The sequence below is a fragment of the Macrosteles quadrilineatus genome, unplaced genomic scaffold, assembly GCF_028750875.1.
Source record: "Macrosteles quadrilineatus isolate MER2022 unplaced genomic scaffold, UCM_ALF_1.0 Scaffold_8__2_contigs__length_117827958, whole genome shotgun sequence".
In the NCBI taxonomy this organism is placed as follows: Eukaryota; Metazoa; Arthropoda; class Insecta; order Hemiptera; family Cicadellidae; genus Macrosteles; species Macrosteles quadrilineatus.
The window spans coordinates 45,152,335-45,173,461 of NW_026542601.1; the positions used below are offsets into that span (position 1 = coordinate 45,152,335).

At 36.5% G+C, this 21,127-nt stretch overlaps 1 protein-coding gene across 1 annotated transcript; it reads left to right on the top strand.

Annotated features, from left to right (window-relative positions):
• Positions 1 to 10,177: 10,177 nt before the first annotated feature.
• On the top strand, positions 10,178 to 20,115 carry LOC129001403 (homeobox protein SIX4-like). The gene is made up of 2 exons (XM_054428659.1): positions 10,178 to 11,010; positions 19,800 to 20,115. Exons 1-2 carry the CDS (start codon positions 10,346 to 10,348, stop codon positions 19,981 to 19,983), a joined length of 849 nt encoding a protein of 282 aa, XP_054284634.1. The 5' UTR covers positions 10,178 to 10,345; the 3' UTR covers positions 19,984 to 20,115.
• Positions 20,116 to 21,127: the final 1,012 nt, after the last annotated feature.

Genomic DNA, 21,127 nt, shown 5'->3' on the forward strand with positions numbered 1-21,127 from the left:
CTAGTGTTGATGCCTCGGACAATCACCCGTTACATAAGACTGCACGGGCCACACAGGTCATACACCTTCCCCAATATCTGCACTGCTTGCGGAAACCTACAGTGGGAATTTAACGTGGATACCATACCTGTGCTGTTGGTTTATTTGAACTTACCACTAACCTTTCTGCAATAGTCAATTTACGATTTCCAAAAGATTTCTTTTGAATTCTATTCCTACATAATGTACTTAAACTTAAAGTTAACCAACGAGCAGAGGTTTGACTAAAGTTGTTTACCTTAGCTAATTCCCAAGCATAGACACGTTTTTTGGTCCTTCGAAAACCTCAGAGCCCAATTTACACATACTTGTGCCAAACTTTCGAAATTGGCTGACTCGGCAACAAAAAAAGTTATACTAGACTTTATCATTGAGTGCCAGTAAGAGTAATTTTTAAATGGCCTTTCTCACTACTAACTTAGCATATACATGATCAGAAGACAAAATCAACCTTTATGAATTTCATACTGAGATTTCGTTCGTTTCTGATCTTATTGCCAAGGACCTTGACAACCGGGGTAGTGCACTGAGAAGTAGTGTGTGAGTGTGTGCGTGTGTGTGTGCGTACGCAAGTATGCGTGGCGTGGGAACGTACAGTGCGTACTGACTCAGCAAGAGGTCGTCAGCCCGGAGGTCGTCACCACATCAGCAGTACTCAGCAAAGCTCAGCAGGCGCGCCGCCACCATACGACACCTCAGGGGTGCCAACTGGGAGGGGCCCGGGACTATCAGACTATCGGGCAGAGGAAGAATTTTGAAAATTGGTGTATAATCTGACAATGTATATGGGCACCTAGAATTTTTCTGAGGAAGTACCGGGGTACCAACCTAACCGAGAGAGTATGTCTGCAGAAGTACTGAGTTACCAACCGAGAGAGTATCCTTTCAGAGGTACTAAGGTACCAAGAGAGAGTGTATTTTGTCTGAAGAGGAACTGAAGTACCAACCTACAGAATGAATCGAGAGGGCATTTTTTTAATGGGAACTGGGGTACCAACCGAAATAGTATGTCTGTAGAGGTACAGGGGTACCAACCGAAAGAGTATGTCTGCAGAAGTACAGGTGTACAAACCGAAAGAGTGTGTCTGCCGAGGTACAGGGATGTCAGCCTACAGAGTATGTCTGCAGAGGTTTCAGCGGTACAACCTAACCGAGAGAGTATGTCTGCAGAAGTACTGAGTTACCAACCGAAAGAGTATGTATGCAGAGGTTCAGGGGTACAAACCGAAAGAGTGTGTCTGCAGAGATCTGGGGTACCAATTGAGAGAGTATGTCGGCAGAGGTACTGTGTTACTAGCCGAGAGGCAATTTTGTCTGAAGAGGTATAGTGGTGTACCAACCGAGAGAGTATTTTGTATCATAAATTCAATAGTTATTTGTGTAGCTAGTGGGCGAAGCTCGAGAGAAATGTTTACGCTCGAGCCGTAGGTGAGCGTGGAAAGTTTCTCGAGTGCAGCAAAGGCAGCTTGCACTCGCGTTACACATTATATTTTTCCTACAGTTACTATAAAGCGTATAAATATTAGTCTTACAAACACTATACAACACGTTTTTAGGTTAGGTTAAATCCAAACATTGAACGAAATTGGAAACGCTACACCAGCTGATCATAATCGTAATATCTTTAAGTGTTGCCAACTTATTTTCAAGCGTTCAAGTATTACGTGCCTAATAAATTCACGCTGTTTTGTGTTGTTTGGTTTGAACACTGGTGTGCGACAAAAACAAAACTGTGCGGCAAAAGTAGAAATTGTGCGGAAAAAGTAAGTATATGCAGCATTAGCAACAATTAGCAACTTTCTAGCTACAATCAGTGCAAGGAAGGCCACTTTGTCAGGTGACTGTAGGAAAGGTAAATATACGTCAGGCGACATACAGAGGCAAAGGGGACACAACTTCCTCCACCAAAATTCCCATTCCTCAGAAGGGTTGCAGGGCTAAAAATATTTTGACACTGGATACAACGGGGACGTCACATTCGTCAATGAAGATGCTCCAAAACGAGCTCCAGCCGTGAACAAAACCGCCGCCTCCCCCCCCCCCCTCACCCGCGGCGCAGCGTTTTGATTTTTGATTTACTCCCCGAGAGACGATCACTCCCTGGTCGTTAAAAATTTCAGCTCCATCGATGACGTATGGCGCCATCCATCGCGGCGTGATATCACTGTCATCCGCGGCAATTAAGACGGGTAAATACAGCTATCACGGGCTTTATTGTTTGTTTAAGTTTATTGACAATGCCATTTCTACTAGTACTAGGTTGAAACTGAATTAGCCAATTAGAAAAAAAAACTATACATAATTAAAAAAATATAATAAACTTTTAAAATAGTAACATTCGCCGTGTAAGTTTGTGGATATTATGCTCGTTTCGTAAAGTTGTTAGAACTCAAGACTTCGATCCAGAGGGATCAAGATCAAATCCTGCAAATTACCAATGAAGATAAATCTACGTGATACAGTAATACCATTAAGGACCCACTATATTAGTCCACCTATTTATAGCATAGAATAAACAAATTTAGAAAACTCCAGTATGTAGACAACAAAATACCCCCTCCGCAGCAAACCTACAGACGTATCGAACTTCCATTTGTCTGATTGCATTTCCACTAAAATATTTCCTTGAAATGGAAGATTTATTTCCCATTTCAATAACATAAGGATTAGTGAGCAGGAGTACTCTAGTTTGCTGCTAACTTACAAGGAATGTCTTAAAGTGTGTTGTGTGTTCTTATTGAAATGGTTATAGTTAAGTCTGGAATAAATTATATTGGCAAATTTGATCAAAAACATCCCCCAACAAGCAAACTAAAAGAGTAAGAATTAAATAGGAATATAAAATTTACAGTTTTTTGGAATTTCCTTTGTAACCATCAAGGGCAAAATGGGAATCCCCAATTTCAACCCTATAAAACCACTTTTCCATAGTCCGATCATGCTGTTTCGAAAACTCGTTAGAATAAACTTAGGTTTACACGTTTGTCCCAAATTTAATCAAAATCGGGTGATTTTTACATGAGTTGGCGTGCTAACGGACAACTATAAATGCGAATTTAAAACTGATTGGGTTTTAGGCCTCGGCCTCTAGAGACATAAAAACAAAAAGGTAAATCGGTCCCGGCTCTAGGTCTTACACAAGACCTACGGTAATAGCTTTCCCTAGAGGGAAAATATTTGGTTTCTCAGGCGAAGCTTATTTTCTCTGCATTGGAACCCTCCACCACTAAAAACAACACGAATGCATTTTAATAAGGTTATATGTATGTTTGTGTAATCGCACCTGAAAAGTATTTACGGACAGCCTAGTTAAATACGAGATATTAAAGAAGTAAAACGTGTCTGGTTTACTCCATTGTCAGCATAGAGTAGTAAGAAGCAATTGTATTTAGATAAAAATACAACCATGAACCTATTTAGAGGTCCCTCAACCAGTAGTAACAGTATTTACGATTCCCAGAAGTTTAAACAATTGCAAATGGCCTTGCGATACTAACTCAGCAGGATTCGAGTAATTATGCACAGAAAATAACCCTGCCGCAGTAAACCTGCAGACTTGGCGAATTTCCATTTACCTGGTTGGAGTTTTACTAAATTTTTCTTTAAAATTCTCAGATTTGTTTAATTATACTTAACAATCATTAAGTCCAATCGGTACTTAGGTTTGATGCTACTGGGAAGGTGTTTTTGGCATCTGGGAACATAAAAATGAAAAAGTAAATCGGTCCCGGGTCCAGGTCTTACAATATGACCTACTATATACCATATGATAGCTTATTTGCTGTGGGATATTTGCAAACCGAGTGTGACAAGCGACAATAGTTTAGCGGTTTCTGTGGTCTTTTATCAATGGCATGAAACTAAAATTAGGATGTGTGATGTACTTGGCATTTGATATAAAATTAATTGAGAAACACAATTATTTTCGTTTCAATAATGAGTAAATACCCCCAGAGTAACGCAGCGAGAAAAGAATTTATATTCTGTGATATATGAAATTACAATTGCTGCAAGTTGTCTCTGGTAGGTAATAAAATAACCAAGTTGTCTCTTTTTTAAATACCCCTTTTTACACCTAAACATTGTGATATATTTTTAAGGTATTTCGGTTGGGTTTGGATTAATCAAATCCTCAGCAGCAAATATGTTTATTTTACAACTATAGTTTAAAATTTTTAAATAATTCTTAGTTTTAGCTTTGGATACTTGATGCACTTAGTATTGAAGTTATTTCCCCGATTTTACACTGCACCGTGTTGGTAGTTGTATTGGAAACGACATATTTAAGATAATCCCCAGAAACAAATTACGTGAGTTTCTAAACGTATACAGAATCGATCTAGGTAGAAAATGCTAAAAATAAAATTCTTTTTAAATATGAATACTTCATTTTAGATCAAAACAATATTTCGAAAAGTAAACTTTTATATTTTAATTTGTAAATAAAATGTTACAAAGAAGACTGCCGTTTTATTTACCTAACCAGTTTTTTCTAACTAGCAAGTTTCTTCTAGTGATAACATTTACATTTATATTAAACAAATCTGAAACCTGATTGTATGGGTGTTTCGTGTTTCTTACACTGTTGAATGTGCTATTTTCTCTTTTAACGATATCATTTAGAATTTGCACTTTACACTAAGTTAATTACAATAACGTGGGACAATCAATCGTTTACAAATACTGTTTTATTTCACTAAAATTATTTAAACTTTGCCAAGTAACTTGAAAAATGTACGAACAGAACAGCAGTTAAACAATTAATCATTTCTACATAAACTTAAACACCGCAACAAACTAAGCGGATACACACAACAGACGTGTAAACTTGACTCTTGTCTGTTTGTGTTTCCTGGTCCATAAATCGTGAGTACACCGAGGTGCCGCAGCCGCCATATATCTCCCAAGGTATCTTCTTGCCGCTTCCGTTTGTCGTTTTGTAACTTTACCTCCAGACTTCTCGGAACTCCGTGTAGTCAATTAGATTTGCCGCCATTGTTGCAGCTGGAATGCGCCAACCCGCCAGATCGGTGGGACCGGATGATCGGATGCTGTTTTGCACTTTTTGCATTGTTCGATCTGTACTTGTCAACAAGTATTTGTTTTGATATCTCGTGGCAAAAGAAAAATACTTGATTTTTGTCACGCAATGTGATGTGTGCTTGGTACGAACTGGATTCTCGAGAATTATGAGATATGGGCGTATGATACTTCTTATGGACGTTATGTACCAAATTGCACTATACGATAAAACTGTTTCCATATAAGAACTATTTTGTGAATAAGAAACAACTATTGGCTTTTGTATAAGCACTAGTTAAATCGAGTGCATCCGAATCACGCACAAGATCCTAATCTCCAAAAGGGCTATTCATCGCCTACGCTGAACTTTGCACATGACCCACCATAGGTATGCTATTTATAAAATAAATAGGTATATGCTATTTAAATAGGTATGCTATTTATCTAATACTACCGGTATTTAAATTAAGAATATTATGTCTTGTTTATAGAAATCTTTAAGTACAGATCTAATTGATATTCGCTTAGTCTGCACATTTGCTGCAGTGGGGTTTATTAACATTTATGGTGGACGCCAGTTAAATTGGACCTTATATGTAAACATTGTTTATCTCAAAAGTTGTGTTTGTGTAATTTTATCAATGTAGCGAAATGCATTTTTCTACGAAACCCCGTTCTCAAATTAACAAGTGTGAAAAACAAACAAAATGGCAGCTTGGATAGATAACTGACGTGTTTTGGAAATTTTAATATATGATATTTCCTTTGAATCATTAAGGTCGGTAGAGAGTTCGGGGGCACCCTGTATACTCATTGACGAATGACGGACAATGACGTCGGCGTGGCAGATCTAAAGAGCGGTGACAAATACCCCAGATGTGGGCTCCGAGCCCGAGGACACACAAAAACAAGACCTTATCCACTCCGGAATGTATTACTTTTTCACCAATTAGGTTTTTGACATAATTAACTCGCGCTAGGCTCCCGTTTGGCCCAAGCCTGATTCAGCGGCAACCCCTTTTTAATGAACCGTCCTCAGTGTTTTTGTCGTAAATCTAATTTCGTGACACTTTTGTCAGTTTTCAGATTTATTTTCAGTTCAGTGTGTTGGTGTAAGTTTGCATGCGCATCATACCCGAAATGATAAATGCGATGCTACATCCGCTACTTTGTTGAAATATGTTCCGAGTATCGAATACTTCAATTGTTACTGAAAGTAGTGTAACTACCTCATTTTAAACGTTTCGTCAAGGGGACTTTATTCAGCCGCCATACTGCTTATATTTTGACACTATAGGATACCAGCGTTACCTAATTAATCAATTTATCTATCCCAATGGATTTCGTCATTTAACTATTACAATGAATCAAGATGGTATCCCAAATTAAGGTAATGCAACATAATGTTGTCACAAAATCTTAATACAGAGTAAAAACAAACATAAGATTAGATAGATTTAGATAACAATGAGGTTTAAACTATTAAATATTGAAATGAAATTGAAAACCTTACCAAGGATGAAGTGTAAAGGATACTGTGTTAAAGATACTGTCCAAAGGAAGGATCCTGAAAAGTGGGCTAAGAGTTCTATGATTGCGTAATTTTTAAAATGTATAACGTAGACTTTTATCGATTAAAATCAAAATCATAAGTCGAAAGATGAAACTAAAATCATATGGTAAGATGAACGAATTAGAACAAATGATGGCCCTAAAGTAAACAGGTTTGTATTGTTATTGAAATTGAAGAGTCAAAAATGTCCAAACCATATTATGTTTATGTTTTGGTTTTTAGTATATCGTTCAGGCCAGTGACAAAATTTGTTTCCATACGACCCATACCGTTTCTTTTCTACTATTCGTGGAAATAAGGTGGCGACCACTGTTAAATCAAACATAAATTTTGTACGTTGTTATAAAATAGCTAAAAATGTGTCAATCTAGTTTTGATATGAAACACGAACCGTTATAAGTGCAGTTATGTATGCATCAGTTACTCCGCCAACACAATAGGTATTACATCCAAATCCAAATTTCATTTATGGGCCTATATATTTACATTTCAATTTGTAGAATTTCAATAAAACGGCATTTTATTGTAGTGAAATGTATAATGTGACGCGATCGTACGCACAAACATTGTAATAACAATGCGGTCATATGTTTGAGAATTATTTTCACCGGCAAAGTCAGCGGACGAATTTCACAGTTTCAATAAGTACGGCTGATATCTTTGACGCAGCCGATTCTTATCTGCCCTTGGAATGAAAATACATACTTTAGCCCCACAACGCTTGTATTAAAAACAGTTGCGCTGCTTTGCGCAGTTGTATTGGCTGCTTTGCGAAAAATTGCGTTCAGTTTATCTATAAAGATGATAAATATGGTCTATTCTACGAGAATAGTTGCCGAAATCAAATCGAAGAACAGGTTCATGATAAGTTCATACAGATCAAAAGACTACATAAACCAATGCAAATTTAGCTTTACTTCGGTTAAATAATTGAGTTACAAGGGGACCGTGCGCAAATAGCGCATTTTAATGGGGCTCGACGCTTTTTTTTTTTAGGCAAAACTAACTAATAATACCCTTTTACCTTTGAAAGGCCATGCTTGTTCAAGACAGTTATTAGACGAATAAAACTTCTCATTCACAATAAATTATTTTTTTAATAGTTAATCTATACCATAAAGATTGATTCGCCCACCCCAATCAGGATATAATTATTTATGAAGGTAGACTATTTAAAATCAATGTTTTCATCAACTGTTCAATCTCTTGTTTACAATCTTGGATTAAACATTCAAATTTAATATCACCTGTTAGATTAAATTTCACATTTAGAACCGTTGTAAGCATAACAGAATTTTTGAAAATGGACTCTAGAAATATATTAAACGTAAGGGAGACGAATTATTTAATGGATATAACATTTTTAATTAGACTATCATTCACAGGTGCGCTAGATAATAAGCTAATCACACCACAATGGTATACATCGATTTGGTAGGACGGGTCAAATAGGGATGTTACAAAGAAAAGCCCTTATTGTATTAAGTATATAGATTATGCGATTTGACAAAAATACCATTCCCACGAGCTACGTAAACACGCCAATTTATGGACAAATGTGTCATTGTTGGTGTAACACTGGCCTAGACAGAGGTGAAATACCAAAACCGACACCGCGGGAAGTGGGTTGAAACAATGATCCCTTACATCGGATCTTCGTTACAGGAATCGGCTGTTTCTCAATCGATCGTTGCGACACATGCAATAATAGAGGCTATAAGTGGCCCGAGTAAAAACATTTGGGAAATGAACACGATTGATGTGAAAACTGACGATCAATGTGTAATGTTCAATTGGGTCGGTTGTGTTAGCGTAGTTTGTTTTTTAACACGATAGCGGATAAGGTATTTAAAAGTAAAATAAATAGTTTTCAATTGAACATGTGTCTATTCTAAACATTGTTAAGCTGTTTCCGTCTAGTTGGGTAAAGTTATACCTATCATGATGAGTCCATTCAAATTTGGAATCCTTCATAATCTCACTTTAAATGGCTTGATATTGTATCACTTGACATTGTAAAGGTTCCTAGGTGAAATTAAGACTAATAATTGTTAGGGTATTATTAGTTTATATTTTTATTATGGTATGCTGTCATACTATAAACCAATTTGAGCCGGATTTGGGAGTTTTGGCCAAAATATTTCAAAACTATCAATAACTTAGTCCCGAACCAAAATAGTTCTAGACTAAAAATCAGGTTTCGTAGTTGAGAGTAAAAAAATGAGAGTAAAATAATGAGAGGAACATATAGGCTAATTTCAGAACTAGATTTGATTCACGACTAATCGTTATGTAACCAAATATTGTCTATTCTATTAAGATGCAACTGTATTCAATTAATAACTTAACTGTAGCGGTAAAACAGTATTTAATCACGGTACTGTAAATTATTTTTTTACTCTAGAAATTAGAAAAAATGTTTATTTTATTTCTCGCCAGGGATAAGTGAAACATAACACAATGCATGTGGTGGATAATCAAAATGCGTTTCGATTGTCGTACAAACCCATTACAAGTAAGAGATCGTTTGCATTCGACAGCTTAGAAATCCATAGTTGTTAATTTATTTTAAATATACATGCATAAGTAACAAATCTATTTAATCAATAAAAGATTAAAAATACTGTACATGACAGTTACATTGTCATTATATAGACGCGCTTCACGAAATAACTCTTTCCTCATACTAAAATGTCTTTTAGTCTTTTAATCGATTATATTAATACGAGTCTGTACAACTATTGCTGTTACTAGTAGGCTAGGCACAAAATCGTATTTTCACCTTTAAATTCAGAAGAAAAACAGGACGTGTGGAAAAATTATTGTGAAATATTAAATCATTTTCTCTTGTGGCAGCTCTTGAGTTAATACTTGAGCTTTTACTTGCAAATACTATCAATGCCTCTCCAATTACTAAAAATAACAACAACAAACACGTAGTATAAAATGTTTAATTTGCTTTTTTCGAAAAATATTCAATAGAAAAAGACCATAGACGAAATTTATGTTTATGTAAATAATGGTGTGTTTGTAAACCAAATAATGTTTTCAAAAAGATTGTTACAATGTTATTTATTCACCTTGAACATAAGTGGGGGCCGATTTATTTAATTTATTTTTGTCCTCGAGATGAATTTAGGAATACGTTTTGTTTAATTTCTTGTAAACATCTAGGTGCAATATTAATTTGAACAAAAGACACACGTGTCTACATTCAGACCTAGCTTCAACATGGTGCGAAAACTATCTAAAATCTCCTCACAAAAATCCATTCACCCAAGGCGTTAAGAATGACAAAAAATTAAAAAAAAAGTCCCCATGACTGACATGCCGGCGTTTTCACGTCCCAATTGGGCCAGCAACAATCGTAATTCTGATGGTACAAAGGGGACAATAACGCTTTGATAGAGGCGTGAGAATACAGGGATGACACTGGTGGTGGGGGAGAAGGGTGGAGGGGAGGACCAATCAGGTGTTAGCTCCGCCCCTTCACTAGACACACAGACGTCTCCCGCCACTGTCACAGTCGTGTCCCACCTGTTGTTGAGGTTATGAAATTGCATCTTCTGCTCGGGCGAGCTCGCGAGTGATTTAAACGAGTCTCACTGACAGACGCGTAATTTGTAGTCAATTTTCTTAGTTTTTTGCGATGACGTCACCCTCGGTAGTCGGGCGGTAGTGATAGGTTATGGGAAGGAATACCCAGAGGTAATGTCGTCTCCGCAAAACACCACCCTGTCCCCAGGCAGTTACTCCTCGGACCTCAGCGAAGGATCCATCAGCTCCCCAGCTGTCCTGCAGGACATGACCGAGTACCTGGGGCCCAAGCGACCACTCCCGGGGTTCTCCGCGGAGCAAATCAGCTGTCTGTGCGAAGCCCTCATACAATCAGGTGATGTAGAGAAACTCGCGAGGTTCCTTTGGTTGTTACCGCCAAATCAACTCATGCGAGGAGAGGAGTCGGTGCTGAGAGCGCGAGCGATCGTCGCCTACCACCGGGGAGTCTACCACGAACTTTACGCCATCCTGGAGAGCCACAACTTCGACCCGAGGCATCACCCGCAGCTGCAGCAGATGTGGTTCAAGGCGCACTACAAGGAGGCGGAGAACATCCGAGGACGGAGTCTAGGAGCTGTAGACAAGTACAGACTGAGGAAGAAATACCCGCTGCCGAAGACCATCTGGGACGGTGAGGAGACGGTGTATTGTTTCAAGGAGAAGAGCCGCAACGCGCTCAAGGAGTGTTATGAGAGAAACCGATATCCTACTCCGGACGAGAAGAAGTGTTTGGCGACGACGACTGGGCTCACTATGACACAGGTCAGCAACTGGTTCAAGAACAGGAGACAGAGGGACAGGACGCCGCAGCAACGCAAGTAAGTACACTTACACTTGGGGATGTAAATAATAACTTGTTATAGTCTGTACGATGGTACCTGTCTCCTGACCTGGGGACTTGCCAATGGTAGGACCAGTAAGTAGACCTCCGGGTCAGGAAACACATTCCACCATACAGGCTATAGAGTACCTATTGATATTATTCTTCAAACACCGTAGATCCAACATCCGTGTATATATTAAAGTTAATAAATGTTTCCTATCTCAGCTATCAAAATAAAAATCAGAAACTATAATTTAATCTGGCCTGTTTGTAATCTAATAATACTGTCTATTCCAGACCATAGGTTACAACAGGCACAAAATATTGAATTTTATATCAATTCAACTGATCAGTTACTTACACGCGTACACTTAATTAGTGATATTCTATGTTATCTTGAAAACAAATGATTATACAGTATACAAAACTATAATTTAGTCATTTGAAGTCATTTGAAAACTATGAACATTTTCAAATGTCAAACGTAAGTTAACTAAGAGTGGTTTTTAATTGTAAAAAAACTTTGGCAACATCGTCAGGTTAAATCGCTATAAGTTTATTCATTACGGAAAATACAATACTCTGCGGATCACATCATCAGTCTCTAAAACTGTCAAAACTTATTATTATTGCTATAAGTTTACTACCAATGTGACGTAAAGAAATTTAAAACGACATTTCAATAAGCCTATGCATAATTTCAATACGATTATTGTTAGGAATGCTTTAATAGTAGTTTACGCGACGATTGCGTAAAGATAGTGTTAACGGCACTAGTAGAAAATTTAAGGTACGAGCCTTAGCTTTAATAAAAACCCCCGCTGCAGCAAACCTGACGACTAAGCGAATTTCCATTTGCCTGGATTGATTTTCAATTAATCTATTAAATTAACGTTTATGTTTAACAAGTACCTAGGTTAGCTACTACAGGGAAACAAAAAAAGTGTGTTTTTTATTAAAATATCAGTAGCTTATATGAAATAAATAAAATAAATCCGCCAAGTCTGATCAAAATATATCCATAAACAAGCCAACTACACAACATATTATAATACTCTTCATAAGAATAACATGGGAATTTTAAATTAACAACTTTTTGAATTTTCTCCGTAACCAACCACCGCACGAAAACACTTGATATACTAAATTATTTGTTTTTTAAACTCTTTAAAAAGGTCTGGAGAAAAATTGAAAGATTTTGTGTTTTAAAGGTAAAAAATGAGAAAACCCAATTTTTACCCCATAAAAACCTACGTCAGTGATTAATTACTAAAAATCACAACTCATCTTCTAAGAGTGGTTATGTTTTCGTTTATAACCTCTCATTGTCACTGACAGTGATGCAACGAAACATTGTACCGACCATTAAAACTCAACAATTAAATTAGCCTGAACAGCTGATTAGTTAAAGTTCGAATCATTACAATTTTACGTCTTCTCTTTCAATCCTTGAATCTCATTGGTCCTGTACCTTGTTGTTATGATTAAAACTATGCTGTTATGAAAGTAAACATAGTTTCATAGCATTCATAGTTTGTTATTTATAGTTTGTTATTTATAGCCTAGTTGTTATTTATCTTTTTATGTCTTGTTATTGATGTCTTGTTTTCCAGTTTTTTTCACTACTTTTGTACTGGCCTGTGATTTTTTTTCTGCTTCTTCTGTATGTAAGATTATTGTATTTTTTATGTAAAAATGGTGCAACCGTTTACAAATAAAATAAATAAATAAACAATGCTGTTATGTGAAACTTTTCCATTCTAAGAACTCAACTGAAACGACTACTTTAAAAAACGGTCGTAGGTAAAATGGTTTAAAATAGGAGTGATATGCAAAATAAAACTTTCGATAGAAAAAACAAAATAGACCTGTAGGCTAATGCATAAATTTATCAAGAATGTATTATAGACAAAACTGTATTGTTCAACCGATTTTAAGTTATTGTTTGTAGAGAAACAAGATTTGAAATGTTTTGTACGTCATATTAGTTAAGTATTAATGAAAGATGGGGTTTATTTTGGAATTTTATTGATTAAAATACTTAAGTTATTTTGTTTTAAACTGTCAGATGTCAAACATTAAAGCATCGAGTAAACCGCGACGAAAAACTTATTAGAATTTCATTAAACCAGATAAAATTGGTTTTTGGGAGATCAAGGTTCACCGAAAAAACTCGATTTCGTAATCTTCTTAACATATGCAATAATATACTGTACTCGTTACACTCGTCTTGACGAGCACTATCGATTGTATAGTGTCCGGAAAGAATCTGGTGATGATTTATCGGCAATTTTATTTGTCATTAGCAGTGTGCAATAGGCATAAAATAAAAGCTATTATTCTGTAGACGAGAATCTAGTGGATTCGTACAAAGACTATCAAAGGCATTGATCGCACCATTGGCTAAATTGGCTTTCAATCTTTATATGCTAACATACTTCTGTAATATTCTTGTTAAGATTAATGCAAACTTATTAAATTATATATTGTTATCTCACATCATTAAACAATAATTATGAGTGCAAGTAGGCTACCTACTCCTTTTGGGTTGACCGAAATATTAAAATGTTATCTCGATAAACCAATATAATATACTTGATTTAGATCAAGGCAAATTCTTCAATCCTTTATTTGTGACAGGCTGGAAATATGCAATACCATTGATGAATCCCTTTAGCAGATAGACCATATAAATAATCAATTTTCACGAAAACCACGGGTCTTATATGGACTACCCATACAATGTTCTTCAGCATTAGGTTTTTGCATCGAATTAACAAAATGACACAATTTTATGCAAATGTCAAAAATTACGGATTATTGCGTTGCTGTCCAAATAAAATGCTAAGTGCTATTTCATAGGGCATGTTTGTATTATCTAATTTCATATATCGTAGGGCCTTTTTTAAATTTACAGTTTTTTTAGCGAATTTCCCATATAGGGAATAAGCTATTACCGTAGGTCTCATGGTAATACCTAGACCCGGGACCGATTTACTTTTTCGTTTTGAGGTCCCCAGAGGCCAAAAACACCACCAAAAACACCAACCGTTCAAATTCATATATTATGTGTGTGTCCGTTAGCGCAATAACTCGAGCAAAAATTATCAGATTTTGATGACATTTTATACAGACGTGTAAACCTACGCTTATTCGAACGAGTTCGCAAACCAGCATAATTAGACTATGGGAACGGGGGTTTATGGGGGGTTTTATGGGGTAAAAATGGGGGTTGGGATCAAAGTACCCATTCCTCATTTTCCCCATATTTTACCCTAAAATACGAAATTTCATCATTTCTCTCCTGGAAACTATTTTGTAGAGCTTAAAAAAGGAAATTATTTGGTATGTTGAAGCATTGTTGAATTCCCAACTATTATGTTATGGAGATTGAATAAAAATGCAAATTTAAAATTGTTATGTTATTCTTATGGAGAATAAATAAACTGTTGTAGTTTACTTGTTTATGGATATATTTTAACCAAATTTGGAAATGTTGTTTGTTTCATGCTAAGCTATCAACATTCAATAAAATAAACACACCTCAATATCTTCCCAGTAGCAGCAAACCTAGTACTCGCTAAAATTAATGTTATTCAGATAGGAAATTAATCTGACAATTTTTAGGAAATATTTTAGTCCAGTCAGGTAAATGAAAATTCGCTTAGTCTGCAGGTTTGCTGCAGCGGTTTCTTTTTAGTTTCTCATTAACCATTAAGCGTACAATAATGCTTTAAATATACTTTAATTTTTTTTTTAGCTATGCAAAATGGTCTAGAAAGAAACTCCGAAAATTTTGTGCTTTTAGGATTTTAAAAATGGAAAACCCACTTACTACCCTATACAACCTTTCATAAAACTCTGCTTCCGTAATACGGTCAGTGCTGTACGCGAAATCGATAAAATATTCGTAGGTTTTCAAGTTCGTACCAAATTTAATGAAAATCAGATCACTTTTTTACTCCAATTATCGTGCTAACGGAGAACGAACAAGTATATGAATGTTGGTGTTTTTGGCCGCTACGGACAGCAAAACGGAAAAGTAAATTGGTCCCGGGTCAGGTCTCACCTACCTTAATAGCATCACTATATGGAAAATTCGCTAAACTAAAATCTCTTGTGAAAAACTTATCTCCAAGCAAAATAACAATATTTTTAACACACCGTCAATCAATACAATACACTTATATTTTTCACAGTCACAGATAGTCTTTCTAACAAATAGATCTTCTAGACGTAACATGTTGACGAATACATCAGCGCCCAGCGTCTGCGTGTAAACGGGCAGTCGGTGAAATGACATGACAGGTTGCGGACACGGATTCCTCTCATCGGGTTTTGTAGCGCGAAGAGGAGCTTAGGGGCATTGTTAGACGGGAAAACATTATTGTAGACTGGGCAAACAGCTTGACACGGGCACAAAACCTTCGCCGCAGATTACTATACTAACAACCCTTCTGGACTGATACACCTGGGCAATGGGCAGTGGGCATCTCGCCAACAATAAATAGGCTTTAGTGAAGTAGCTTGGAGTAGATAAGCGTCCAACTTACGGGAACTAAACAAACGGATGTTTCAAAAATCAAAAGCTCCTTAGAGAAGTGTCATAGATTAATAGAGGGCCTTAGACACTATTCACGTGCTATTTCCTCTGTGGTAATGATAAATCGTTAACATATTCCGCGGTCACTGATAAACAAAATGAAATGGATACGACAAAGTAAATCCTCTTTGAGCATAATGTGAACGATCCATTTTTAAAAACTAGCGTAGTTTGACATAGTCACAACAATCCCTTAGCTTATAATGGAACAACATGTTTCAATAACCAAAACTGTATAATCTCTCGAAGAATCAGTGAAAGTTGTATACAATAATTGTAATTTCCATGTAAAAACATAACGTTTTGATTAGACAGTTACATATATAAACGAGTCGTAGTTTAGGATACAAAATTACATTTTAGAGTTGATTTTCTTATCTTTTAGCTTTCTTAGCTGACAAGGATGGTAGATTTTTTGTTAAGCAGATATTTTTCACGTTTTAACAAATTTACCCAATAGGGAAGAAGATATTTTTATAAAAATTGGTAGAGTTTTAAGAATTCTGTGGTCGCTGGTTTTAAGTAGCATAGTCTAGGTTTTAGGATCGCCAAATCATTTTTCATTAACGATAGTAATAAACGGTATCACACGTAAACAAAACAGCCAATGTCTTCAAATCTTAGAAATTTCGTAAATGGTTTTACTTTCATGATTGTGTAGCGACGTTAAAGGGTGGGAGTTTGCAAACAAATTTGAATAGTAACAAAATTATTACATTGTTTACATTCTAGTCATCTCACGAAGTCTGTCATGTGATTTACCAGCGTTATGAACGTTATGAACTATGTGTTCAATGTTATACATTAACATTTACACGATAGCCACGCAGCATAACTACGATAGGCACATCTCCGAAACAAATTTTCGGAATCGCGTATTTCGCCGTAACGGTACGCACCGCATAAACAGTTTATTTAATTTGACAATATTATACTCCAGGACCACTGAGTCGACTGTTGGCTTAAAACTCTATAAAATGCTATGCATTCCTAGCCTCAAGTCCTCCTGACCGTCTCGGACACATGTTGACCATTCCGCACGTGGGTCGAGAACACGTGCACGTCACACACACACACACACACGTGGGTCAATCTGCAGGGATATATTCCCAGTGAGTTATAGCATAGTTTCCAAAAACCCCGCGATTATCCGGATTTCAACTGGGTGTGTGAAAAACATCAGTTCACTCGAAATGTTCCAGCAGAACTCTTTATTGTTAAACAATGGTATTCATTTTCGATGATATTGATCGGCGATCCATTTATATTTTTGTAGTGAGCGACAGGAAGCAGTCGATCCACGGCGCAACGGATTATTTTCAATTCAGGCACAACACTTTATTCTGTGATTCAGGTCAGAGTTTCCAAAAGGTTTTTTTAACCGCCCAACCCAACCCGAACCAGCGGCTGTTGCAGAATTGAGCTTCGTTATTAGACTTATTCGTTATTCAAACGTCTCTGATACAGCGTCAGCTGCAATCCTTTCCCTGTCCTGGCTGAAGAGGACAAAGTCCTAAAACAGCCTCAGTCCAGTAGGGTTTCAGCTCACTGGACTCGAACATGACGACAAAAGAACAAACAAAAGGTTTGAGACGATAATTCATGATTGAATTAACATAATATATAGTGGTTTAAATTACCTTGTTACTGTCAAAACGATCCTTTGTAGTTAGTAGACTACAGCTGTTTCATGCTACGAATGGAGCACATTATCAGGTCAGAAGATGAAGATGATGATGTGCTCCATTCGTAGCATGAAACAGCTGTAGTCTACTAACTACAAAGGATCGTTTTGACAGTAACAAGGTAATTTAAACCACTATATAGTTAATTCAGACGATCCAGAGGCCATTCCACCATGTAACATAATATTTGTAAACAAAACAAGAGATTAATTGATTGACATATAATTTGTTACATTTTATGAATATTGGGACAGGTAATTTAGAATAGTTATGACGGCAAACCTATGAAATAGTTATTCTACAAATATCCACTACACAAAGGAAGTTTGTAAGTAGGATACATTGCATTTAACCACTGCGATCCGTCATATCCCAATAGGCTACTACTATCGGTCCATTACTTTTCAATCTTTGGCATTACTGGGCCGATAGCACACAAACACAATACCGTACAATTTGATGCATGATTCGCTATTAAGTACGTTCGGAAATCTTTTTGATATTATTTAAATGTAATTTTCAAAAAACGTCCAAACCAGATGTTAACGTCATCAGCATAAAATTCGGGTCACTAACGTAATTTGTTTATGTTTATGATCTATACTGTTTCTGTTCTAATATCCGTGGTGGAACTATTTGGGTTTTGAACCACCGGGTCTTGCGGCACTGCTTCTGCAACAATAGCTGTGCAGATGTGTTGTTGTGCTGCAGCCACAGCTACGTCAGCAACGTCGTGGGAACACGCTGAGTACAGTCTACACTCGTGCTGCCGTGTCGTGTATCAGCACGCAACACGGCAGACACTATAGTGGAAAACTTTTAACTTTGAGTAAAACCATTGTAAAACGTCCAAACGAGGGTTGGGGTTGCCTCTGCGATTTGCATAGTTTGCCTACGCGATTGAAAGGAAATTAAAGTTACACTTTATTAATTTAGATTGAAAAGTTCACATAGTAAACACACTCTGATACGTAGGCTTTGTGGACTGTAGTGAACTAAAATATCAATCAAATAGACTATAAGAAAACCCCGATTAATTTTGAAGAACATTGCTCTATTTAGACCTTTCACATCTAAGGAACTAAAAATAGAAACATTTTAGTTCATAGCAAGCTAGCTTTCCCGTTTCCGCACGTTAAATTACCCACTAAATGCCTAGCGCAATGAATACACAAACTATAGCCTAGCGATACTGTAGACCCCTATTTGTTGCCATAGTAACGGTTACAACAAATGTGTAAACATAAACATTGCGCATACGTCCCATAATGAGTTAGTGCAACAGCTGCTTTGGTAGGCCGGGAGTGCGGCGTTGTCACTTTTATCTCGCCGCAACCATTAGAGAAGGCCATGGTATTTTGCATAACAACCAGCGATTTATCTGCGTTTTAATATTACTCATCACTCTTTACATTTAAGGCAGTGACACACACCTGAGTGCGTTTGCTGGATTTGTATGTAGGAGTGGGATGTACATGTACTTTATAAATTTGTTACTGACTAGGATCAGCGGTTTCTTCAGCCAGGCAAATTCATAAAATGATCAAGAAGAGCTGGACCTAGTTCATAAACATCACAATATTACTGACCTTTTCGGATCCAAGAACATTACAACAGAAACTGTGTGGATCATAAACATAAACAAATTATTTAACTGACCCGAAAGTAAAAATGTCATTTTCTAAAAATGGAACAATAACAAAATTTAAACCAGCTGTGACGGCTATTAGATTGACATTCGGGTTAGTGACGTCATTTATTTATGTTGGAGACCCATACCGTTTCTGTTCTAATATTCGCGCAACCACATCACAGACCACGTGTTCACTGAGCACAAAAAAATTATTTTAAATTCTTAAGACAAACTTTGAGATGATGGCGTGATTACATAGGCTACTAATTTTTCGATGGTTTCCTTTACATTCGCAAGCAGTAAATTTAATTTTCGTATCATACAACTTAAAATACGCATAATTGATTATTTAATTTTATTGTAAACAGCATAATCATTCCCACTGAAACGGAATTACTGAAATTGATTGCTTTTATTAATAGGGAGCGGAAATGGTCAGTTTGGGTCGGCACACGCACACACTTGGACTAAGCGGGGCAAAAAAGTAATTAGCAGAAGCGCGTCGTTTCTAACTGCTGCCGGTGTTGGGAAAAGGGATAGCGGTGATATTTAGTTTCAAGAAAAACATAATAATGTTGAAGTATTTTAACAGTTTGTTGCAAACTGCGTACCAGAAAACCTACATATTTGATACCCTATAAACTACATTTTTTAATGTAATCTTGCAACCATGTAAATTACCAAAGACATTGAATATATAACACTATAGAGTTAGGGCCTATTTAATGCCAAAATATCAATCAGAGAGAAAATGTCGTGAATTCCTCTTAAACACGAAATAAGGTCTCTTTACACTACCAACGACTAATCAATATTAATTGATGATAAATACATCCAAATTGTAATCAAATCCATTGTTCCAGCGAGTTGGTGATCTCTAGCGACGCCACGTGTCTACTAAGCCCGTCGTCCGGCGGTCTCCTAGACCTCATGTACAAGGACGGGGTCAAGAGCGAGGGGGGCGTGCACCCTAGCTTCCATCACATGGTAGCCCAGGCGTCGTACCATGGATACGAGCAGTTTCTTACCTCAAGCCAGCACACGTGAGTTGGAGAGTCTACGAGTGTGAACCTCAGCTTTTGGGAGCATCTCTGAATGTAAACCTCAACTGTGGGAGCGTCTGTGAGTGTGAACCTGAACCGTGGAGCATCTTTGAGTGTAAACCTTAACTTTGGGAGCATCTGTGATTGTAAACCTGAACTTTGTGAGCATCCATGAGTGTGAACCTGAACTGTGGGGGCCTCTTCGAGTGTGAGCATTGACATGATAGACTTCTGAGGTTAAAACCATGTTATGTAGTAATTTATGAATAACAACGTCACTAATAGGGAACATTTTAGCCCGGGATTGTTTTTTACATTAAAGGACGTCATTATCACTTTAATAAAATCAATTGGAGATTGGCGGGATTTGAACCCGGTACATTGTGGACCAAATTCCCGCGCTTTACCACTAGACTAGCTCGCTCCCCTGATCAGGAACTTATTGGGAAGAGAAAAATACAAAATAACTTATTCCACACCACTCAATTTTTTGAATTTTTTCTAAGATTGAAACTTGTAATGTTGATTGATATTTTTTTACTTAAATAGCCTACTGTATTAATTTGTAATTTTACCTTCGGTTTATTACTTTAGTACTGTGATACGTAAGACAGTCGACGATTTTTAATTTCAACGCTCAGTTGTGTAAATAAGATGTATTCCCAAAAACCACTGTAATTATTATAATGTACATATTTTGTATAACAAATTAGATGACCAGTTACCTTAGGAGATTAACAAAAGCATCATCTAAGTCTAACCAATATTTGTACATTTGTAAATATTTGTAATAGTATAAACTTGTGAAAGCTATTTGATCGCAAACTGGTACCAAAATTAAATATTTTCAACAAAACATAGAACTATTGTGAGGAATTGAATTGATTTCTGTAGTGATGAGTGTATGGTAAAGTTGTTTGGTCAAACACAAAGCTATACATTTAAAGCACGTACAAATACTTAAAATTGTTCATTAAATTATTTGTTAAAATAAATCATATTTGCTTTTACCTATCAATAAACTGGAATTATTAGTAGAATTTCCAATATCACAAGTAAATGATCATTTAGCTTCTAAGACTGTATCATATAACTGTAAATATTAAATGTACCAAAGAAATAACTTTAAGTCCATAGTTTTAATTAGT

Bases quoted from the DNA above. Each gene is read 5' to 3' on its own strand.
- LOC129001403 (XM_054428659.1), top strand. From the start codon at position 10,346: ATGTCGTCTCCGCAAAACACCACCCTGTCCCCAGGCAGTTACTCCTCG. The intron at 11,011-19,799 runs GTAAGTACACTT...CCATTGTTCCAG, and splicing joins AGGACGCCGCAGCAACGCAA to CGAGTTGGTGATCTCTAGCG.